This window comes from Dermacentor variabilis, chromosome 1, assembly GCF_050947875.1.
Source record: "Dermacentor variabilis isolate Ectoservices chromosome 1, ASM5094787v1, whole genome shotgun sequence".
NCBI classification, from domain to species: Eukaryota; Metazoa; Arthropoda; class Arachnida; order Ixodida; family Ixodidae; genus Dermacentor; species Dermacentor variabilis.
The window spans coordinates 276,974,916-276,984,453 of NC_134568.1; the positions used below are offsets into that span (position 1 = coordinate 276,974,916).

At 43.2% G+C, this 9,538-nt stretch overlaps 1 protein-coding gene across 3 annotated transcripts in view; it reads right to left on the reverse strand.

Annotated features, from left to right (window-relative positions):
• The window catches only part of LOC142565189 (uncharacterized), a 72,812-nt gene extending 64,334 nt beyond the window's left edge, over positions 1-8,478 (reverse strand). For all 3 annotated transcript variants that reach the window (XM_075676243.1, XM_075676242.1, XM_075676241.1), the window contains exons 1-4: positions 8,369-8,478; positions 8,182-8,283; positions 5,411-5,509; positions 762-866 (exon numbers count right to left, since the gene is read on the reverse strand). In XM_075676243.1, the coding sequence (XP_075532358.1) occupies positions 762-866; positions 5,411-5,509; positions 8,182-8,283; positions 8,369-8,446 (384 nt within the window). In that variant the 5' untranslated portion in view covers positions 8,447-8,478. The remainder of the gene's footprint in view (positions 1-761; positions 867-5,410; positions 5,510-8,181; positions 8,284-8,368) is intronic.
• Positions 8,479-9,538: the final 1,060 nt, after the last annotated feature.

Genomic DNA, 9,538 nt, shown 5'->3' on the forward strand with positions numbered 1-9,538 from the left:
AAAAAACAAATGAGCTTTCGAACGTTTTCTACCTGTGAATAGTGCCTCATATATGTGATTTAACGGTATCATTGCGGCATCTGTGCATGTCAACACAAAAAGAACACGACGCGCTCCTATTAACTTACACAGAAGAGTACAGCTAGATATTGAAAATAATGCTCGTTATGGACCAGCAGGACATTTAGGATTGCCGCATCAGATGGAAAGTTGCGGAAGGTCTCGCCTCCATTCCCAAAGCCCTTTCTGCCTGTGTACAAGATCCGCCATTTAATGGGCCAAGGTTGCTGTACGCAGCTCTATGTCACAGCCAAGTTTCAGTTTGACTAAGACAGATTTCGAGAGACCAAGATATCTGTTTAGTATAAGCTTTAATTTCACCAAATTTATTGCTGACCTTGCAAAAAGTTTTACTCAATCAAAAGATTATGATCGCTTTAAGGCTTTCGCCTAACTGCGCCATTGCGATGCCGAAAGGTGTGCTATGACGAACTGAAAAATGCGTGCGCAACTATTTTGTGCGAGAAAACATGAATCATCTCCGAGAGGCACTGTGTCTTCTGGACACGCTATGGTTCAGAGAAGAACAGAAATAAACGCGATATTGCAAGCCTGAAGAAACTTCTAACTGTTCTGCTAAATTTCTTCCTGACTTTGCTAGCTAACCTAATGAGCTAGTTTTGCTAGCTAGAACAAAATTCCAAGTAGTTTCATTCAACACAAATATAGACTATCATCATGAATACATGTTTTTGTCTTACCGATACATACTGCGCCTTTTCAGCTGCATTCATCTTGCTGAAGAGCACATTTGCGGTTGCATCATGCCGCCGGCAAATTGCTAAGCATGCCGCCGTCGCACCACACTGTGAAGAGTTAACAGGAAGTGAGTGTCAAGTGGTTATTTGGATACTTCAGGCATCAGTTGCATTTATAAATATGTCGGTATTGCAGCCCAGAAAAATATCTGACTCTACTCAGCAGTGTGCTGAGCAACATTCTCGGCTGCCATGAAGAGGCAACCAAGAAAATATGAAATAAACCAGTATCTCTGAACTGGGAACTTAACCTTGAAAAACTCCCTATACTTATATGACAGTGTCGAAAACATTTGACGACTAAGGAATCAACCATGTATAGTTTCTTGGTGTCATTTGAGACCGAACAACGCGAGCGTAAAATAGGAAAGAGATGGAACCAAATGTTATCAACACCAATTGTTAAGACAGCTGTCGTGTGCAAAAGATCATGCTTACTCTTTATGTGCGAGAAACGTAAGGACTTTTTCTTGTTAGTGAAAGTCATTGCTACTGTTTTCAAAAGTTATTTTTCATTTGTCATGTGCGACAGCCTTCAAAACATTGTCACCTTGTGGTGACGGTGAAGAACAGGAAATACCGCCAAAAGTGCGAGTTAGGAATCCAGATCTGTATTGGAGGAGCTTGTGCCCAGAAGGACAAAAATGCTCATATGACAACGACAGTGGCGAGCATGGTCATAGCTCACCGAATCGGGCGGAGTTCGTCCCGTAGTTGTAAATGCCTAAGCCTAAATTCCAGATTAATCATTGGTGCTCGCGTGTTCATTCGAAAATGTAGTACAAAGCTATTCGCGACCCGAGCGCAGTCTGACCAGACACGCTTTGTTCGTTATAAAGCTCGCAAAAATTGAGATATTTTGAGTACAAGTAGTCGCCTTGTCGATCATACACTCAAAATGAACACCACCAAGAAAATAAAACAACGATGCCTGACAATATAGAGAAACATTCTTAGCACCAACTGGGTGATGCGTTTAAGTAATAATACAGTAGTGTCCACTGCCATTAAATTCTGGGATTTTACTTGCCAAAACTACTATATGGTTGAGGCACACCGTCGTGGGGGACTCTGGATTAATTTGAACCCCTTGTGTTCTTTAACGTGCACAGAATGCATGGTACGCATGTATTCATCCATCTATGTTGAAAAAAACTTTGGTATTCATATTAATTTTGTGTACCGTTACACCTAGTTATGCGGCCTCTTATTTCTTATTCCGAAGAGCTTTCTTAAAAAAATCGCCCGTGGCTGATAGTGTAATTAATAGTGATGATAGTGGTGATAATGACATCACTTGCACAACAAATATTAACGTGTAATACACTAAAGAAGTCGCAGTTTCACCCGAAAGGTGTAGCATCGATTGCGATAGCAATTTAGTCGACAGCTATGCGAAGCAAGGATAGTAGTTTTATCTGCAGTATAAACTTTGAAACATTCGCTCACTAACTGAATTAATAAGCGTGGTGTCAGCGCTCACAAGCAAGCATGAACAAATCGCACTCGATGAGCGCGGACACTCGCTGTCAAAACACTTGTGTGAGCAAGCGGGGCAGCAGCACCGAGCGAAGTGGCCTTCGTGGGGTCCATCACTTCAACACAAGAGCGGTGAGAACGCAGCGTGCACAAAGGTATGAGCCGTCTGCAGATGCATTTCAATATAGGGCACACGCGACCGCGCGTGGCTACGAGTGGCCATGCAAGGTACGGGCTTGTTGGCGGAGTCGAAGACCTCCCCCCCTCCTCCCCCTTCCTCCCGTGCTGCCTCCCCGCTTTCCTCCATATATTACGTGCGAGATAGAGCCATGCGCGATCGTCAGTTTCCCTTGAGCCCCCTCGCGAAGTGCGCAGTTGCTGCCGAAGAGCAAGCAGGCCCCTCCCCACTCTCCCTCCCATCCCCCTGGCGGCTTTTCGCGCTACGGAAGACTTCGCGTTTTCTGCCCGCTTCAATCCTTCGCGTGCTTTCATTCTCACATACAGCATAAGATGCACGGCGACGGTGTTATCGCCATTGGACTTTATATAGAACATCACGGCGACGGCAGCGGCGAAAATGCGCCTGGAGTGTTCATATAATTGCTATCGCAATAATAATAAAGTTATGCAGTTTATCCTCTTACTCAAGCGCTTTAGGACACGTTGCAACTTCGGAAGTGAAGCCGGGCAGCAATGAAGTCAGTCCCATTTAGCAGTGATTAAGCAAAATAATTTACCTGAAAGTACATAGCTCGCTGGCCTAACCTCTGCATTCTGAAACCTCGACTCGAAGCTCTTTGACTTCGCCGACTGCAGCGCGACGCCATCTCTCGACTGAAGAAGACATTGGGCTTCAAAAATGCTCCGATTGGTGCATACCCAACACTTCCTATATACTTCGCAAGTCCGGCGCCCAAAATTCTCACGTAACAACCCGCCGGCCGACAGCGCAGCTCCAGCGGCAACGAACTCACTCGGCTTTCAACGCGGTCACTTCGCTTGGCGGTTCGTTGCTGCCGCTGAAAACGCGGTGTCTTCCTTGTGTGTTGTGCTGCGCTTGTGCTGCGTCTGCAGCGATTACCGTGGACAATTGTTCGCATTGTCACGCCTGATGGTACGCACGATGGCGAACAAGTGTTGTGTGCTGCTATGCACCGGAAATTTCGATACTGGGAGAAAGGTTTCTTTTCCCAAAGATGAGGACACGCTAACGAAGTGGTTGCGTGCCATTCCCCGAAAGGATTTCACATCAACTGCATATACTAAGGTAAAATTTTTATCTCAGTCGTATTCATGCAGCTATTTTTCCTCAGCACGCATTTTTCTTTCTTGGTGAATGTAATTCGGCTTCGTGAATTTAGCAAACGATACAAAGCGTTGCGAACTTATCGTATTGGTGACGTCGCTATTTTTAGTATCGCTGTTTTTTCTGTATGCAAGCGAATGTTTTTCTGAAACGCAGAATCTTATCTGCGCAGGTATCGTGTAGCAGTTAGCCAGTTTGCTGGCAAACTGCGCGGCGAACATAATTTCAAGCATCCTTTGCAAGCAAAGGAATGAACTTGCACGTATTTCATAAGAGAGCGCAAAAAAAAAAAGGGAAAGCTCGTATCTTTACTGAGGGCTGAATATTGGCAATTCACTGTCTTGCAAGGTTAAATTGCATCTTTCATGCATTTTGGTTGTTGAAAAAGAGTCACTGCGAATTTGATGTACTTACTGCTTTTTTCTGACTTGTTTGCTTGCGTTATCTGTATTTTGTGCTCCTGACGGCAACTAAAAGCTGTGCCTATTGTATGCAGTCGAGTGCCCTCATATTTTAACTGTATATAAAATGTTTCTTTTCTTCTCAGCTCCCGGAATTGATGCACTCTATGTGAACACTACTATGTCGAGGTATAGTGTCTAAAATTGAACGCATTTGAATATTACTCTGACAAATTGATAACTGGACATGGTGCGTTAAATAATCACTATGCATCTAATTTATATTGCGCATACTTGTGAATGTTTTGGATTAGTTCAGATATTCACTCTCTGTCTGAACAGCCTTGTATGTATGACTTAAACAATGAAGTAATTTGAATTGAATCTGGTATAGAGGAACATTGCATTTCAGGGCACTCATTTTTTGGTGCTTGATTTGCAAATTGTGCCATTGTGAATACTCTTGTTGTACTATGTTGATTATATTGTTAAACCATTGTGAGTAATCAAAATTAACGCTACGCAGTGCGGTTGTGATATGAGTGTACATTAACGAATGGGTTGATTGTTCCGATAGTTAACAATGGCATTGTTAAAAAATACCTCAGAGAACGCCGCCCGGTTTCAGTCAAGTAGCGCACGACGTCTTAATGCTGCAAACAGCCTCTCCAGCTTTCATAATTAAATATCCCAGCCCACTCAGGTATACCCTCCGTGCAAGCGTGAATTGTTTTTTTATCTAATGCTAGTGCAGAACACAACTGAGAGACTGAATTGCTTGTAAAGAGAAAAAAAGAATATGAGACTGGATGGTATCACGCATTCAACGCATGAGTCGCAACGCACCGCGCTCGAGCAGGAGCGAGCCGGCCATCGCGGCGTGACGTAGCCGACGTCATATCACGTGACTCACAGACCTGAAAACCTGCCTAGGAGGTGTTGGCTTACCACGACGAGAAGCTGATTGTGACTGATCAATATATTGAAAAACCACACAGTGACCGACTCTAAGTAAACAGTTTCAAAAATAACCTAATAGAAATAAACAAGAAAGGGAACCGGGAGGCTCGATTTTTGTTAGTCGCAACCATATAAAGCTAGTAGACTACGTAGCCGATGAGAGCATGGCGGAAATTAACTGTAGTTTTTAATGAAATGTACAAATAAGGGGGAATATGAAAAAAGACGAAAACACAACTCGCCACCTGTTGGAGCCGAACCAATAATAATTAAGCCTCTTTTAAAAATTACTTTCATACGTGTAAAATATTTAAAGTTCTCTCTCGTGTTTTTTTTCTTTTCATACATATCTGCCGTCTGTGAATGATTATTAGCTATTACCCACGGACTTGCATACTTATAAATGGACAAAGAAAACGGCAAGTACCCCTGCCACTATTGTTTACCTGGTCCTCGGCAAAGACATGCGCCCCAGCTTGAAGCAAGCGACCGACGACGTCAGTTTGCCCTTCAGCGGCGGCGCACATCATAGGCGTCCTCCCATCCTGCATGTAAACATAATCTGCTGGTGAAACAACGGCCGCGGTAATTGGGACTTAGATTTCAGAGATTTTATAGATCGAGCGGTGGCGCCATCTGACAACGCATAGTGCCTAACATCTTATTTCAATATTATCTTCAAAAAATAAATGAATTAATACGACAGCTCCAGTTTAACTAATGTATTCTGGATGACGGAGTGGTCCCTTTAAGCCTCTATTTTCATACGAATTCTGACTCCGGCTAATAGTCCATGGTACTAAAACATCATCATACCTTAATGAAGTGCTGATCTGCGTAAGCTCAAAGTACCAATCCATAGTACCTATCAGCGCAAAATATTACACGGGGTAAAAATGACTAGAACGTAGACAGAGCGCTGTCTTCCAACTGTTTTTGAGCTTGCTGGTTAATGACCTGAGCAGAAAAACAGCGTGAAAGCCAGTACACGAAGAAGGCGCTAATCCGCACTTTCTTTGCGTCATTTCTCTTTGTGCTGTTTTTTTTTATTTGTCTAGGTTGCCCCCGACATAATGTGGGAATTAATTTACACGTAAGCATGCAGCCCGCTTCATGTAGATATTGCAACAGCGACTTATGAGATGTATTGTCCATAACCCATCGTTCTTCTTCAAGTTGTTCTGTTCATAGGACCAGCTGCCATTTATTTACCTTTTCGGCGGCTGTCTGCCGTTGATTGATTGATTGATTGATTGATTGATTGATTGATTGATTGATTGATTGATTGATTGATTGATTGATTGATTGATTGATTGATTGATTGATTGATTGATTGATTGATTGATTGATTGACCTTTGTGTTGGGGTCATGACACATGTCAGCTTACCGTAAAGGGAGGTACTATCAGCATAAATTCAAACGCGAACAGAAAGAGAGTGATCAGAATACACTATAGCATGCATAATGACATGGAGTGCGATGCGCAGTCACTGCGTAGCGGTTTCCTAAGCATGTTGCAGTCCCAAATGTACGTTTTAAAACCTGAAATAACCGAGTGCTAAAAATGCGGGCGAAGCTAGAAATGCAACAACGCACTCTTTTTTGTTTTCAGTTTGTTCGCATTTAAATACATGCTGATAGTACATGTCTCGTGCTTTTCCTTCACGCCCTAACATATGTTCTCTCAGCTTTGTTCACCAATGTTTTAACCTAACCGCCTCTTACCTATTTACACATTTTGCATGTAATCTCCCTGTGGCTTCCTTTAAATCACCATGCCTCCCGGATCATTGTGCCTGCGTCGTCTATTTGAAGCTGAAAGGTATTACACGTGCATTAAAACACCCTCAATCGCTTCCCTGGCTTGCATAAAGCAGGGAAAAGTACCGCCTTTATTGTGAGACTTTTGCCTGTAGCATCTTGTCCTCAAGCATCCAGCACAAGCCTCAAAAAAGTAAAGCGCTCCAACTGCCTAAAACTACTCTTCGTGCTGAAACTTAATGATTAATAATGCTTTACGGCACAATGGCATCTAGGCCAGACTGCCATGGACTTTTCATGCTGAAACTTGTTTAGCACGATAAAGAGCTCACTTATGTGAAAAATACCATGGTTTTATAATACTGAAATACTAGTACACCTTTCATGCGTGTGCTTGTTGCAAATGCCTTTGTTTCAGCATGATGCGTGGTTACATGTGCAAACCAATAAAAACTGGTCCCTGGGTAGCGGCATTTTCGGCTATATACTTGCGTGATACGGTTACATAGTGTACGGTAGTAAGACGCTAGTCTGTAGCGGCGATCGTGTCATGATCGACACGTCTCGAAGCACACGCTTTTGTTCCTACATGTATATTCCGATATCTGGACAAGTACTAGCTTGGTCCTCGCAAAAGCCGCGACTCTTTCCACTGTGGCGAAACGAAGCCTAACCAAAAATCGTGTCTGAACCGGAATTTCGGCCCGAACTAAACCAGAACCGGAACTAATATTCTTGGAACGCGCGCGAACCGCAACCAAACCTGAACGGCAAAAAAAAAAAAAAAAGAAACGGTTACCAGTTCAGGCACGAAACGATTCAAGCACATAGGGCGAGATGGGTTTTCAACAGATTCATGATTGTTCAGAATAAGTAGTCATTCGGTCGGTGCACCTCATTAGCAGGTTATTGGGACTCACGGAGTGCACTGTATGCGCCGGTACCGATATACGACCGCTTTATCAGAGACCTTTGCGCATCTGAACTCGGCCATTACAGTTCTCAGCGGCCGAAACGTGTCAGTGGTTCTGCGGAATCACCGTTTCTGTTGAATCTCCCAATCGATTCCCTGTCTATTAAACCTCCCAATCCGGACGTTAGGCTTATAGGCGACTTACTTTTAGAGAGTCAGCAGCACACAAGTTTGTGGTGCTCCCTATATACAGATTACAAGCCCGCTTTCTCTATGTTCGTTTGTGGATTCTTTGAAAATTGACCCTAAACACGCCGAAGACCGGACTGAAGCCGGAAGAAGGACGCGGTAAAGCATGAATTATATGCTCTAAACAGCTGATGCTTTGGAAAAAAAAAATGTCAGAAATCTGATCCTATTGCATTATCATGATTTCGAACCGCTCTGTCTCTTGATGGTAGCGTTCGCGCTGAGTAAATACTATAACGAACACACGTCCTTGCCATATCGAACCATAGCGCGGAGGCTTGACAAAACATTACCCTGCTTTTCTGTTCGATGTCTATCGAGGAACGGCCTAAGAGGAATGCTACACAGTAGTCCCACCCAATTTCAGCGGCGGCATGGAGCAGAGTCTTGTTGTTCTGAAAAGAGGAAAAGACAAAGAATCAGAATGATATTTAAGTGTACTAAAGCTGTCGGAAATTATTATAATATTTACAAGCTCACCTTGTCCACTATTGAGCTCTCTGTGCGGCCTAGTTTGTCAAGCTTCATCCAGAGTTCGTTGAATAAGACAGTATTCATCTTCTGTATCGCCAGATGAATCGCGTTGTATCCTTCCTAGGGCAACGGAATTGCGCAAATACACGCAAAAGACTATTATGTATCTTGCTGCACATAGTGCTCAATTATCGAAAAGAAAAGTGTTTGTAGTGAAACCAATGTACAGTCATGAACAGACGATTCGAGATCAATAGTGCCACAATTTTTTTTCTTCATAGCCTGGACATGCCAGCTGAAATGAAGTGGTGCACTCTATACATGCGTGTGTTCGACCAATGGAATATATTGAATTACACGTTGCAAAGCTATCCTAGCAGAATTTTTTTAATGCTGTAGTTTTTAAACTTTCGCTCTCGACTGTACAGCATTCATTACTGCTGTCTTGAGCTCGTGAGTGGTGCGCTGCTGCCTGGGCGTGACATTCTCTATATTTATTTATTTATTTATTTATTTATTTATTTATTTATTTATTTATTTATTTATTTATTTGTTTGTTTATTCATGGTATTCTACTCGAAGCACGGCAGGTTTGAGGGTGGCTTTGCTTAGCACAGGATCCCAAATGGTCAAGTCCCCAGTGTTTGAGCAGGCTTTATCTTCTCGTCTCGCAACGATAACAATCGGAGCTGTGAAGGACTGGCCGCCTGCGATACGGCCTCGATTTGTGTGCCTCATGACATTGAGGGCTCCCTTGTCGTAAAGCGCGGGGCACGGATAACGTACCGCTGACCTAAACAATCAAAAGCAACGTGAACGAGCGCCTTCGTTCACAGCGCACACGCACACCGCGCAGAGCAGTGCTCCAGTGCTCTTCACGGTCGTGGCGGCCACTTAGCTGGCAAAAAAAAAAAAAAGAAATATTTCGTCCAGCGAAAACACACCGCAACGACAAAAGGTCCAGCAGAAATGTGGCGCAGTGACCACTAGCGCACGTGAAGAATCAAAAACACGCACTTTAAGAAGACAGGCGGTGAAGGAGGAAACAATTTTATGGCGTTCATTATTCGGTCAGGTGTCTTATTATAAATCACGGACTTCTTTATATCAGCAAAGAAATTAACATTTAAAGAAACATTTTCTGACGTGCTCTTGTAAAAGGATAATCACTATAAG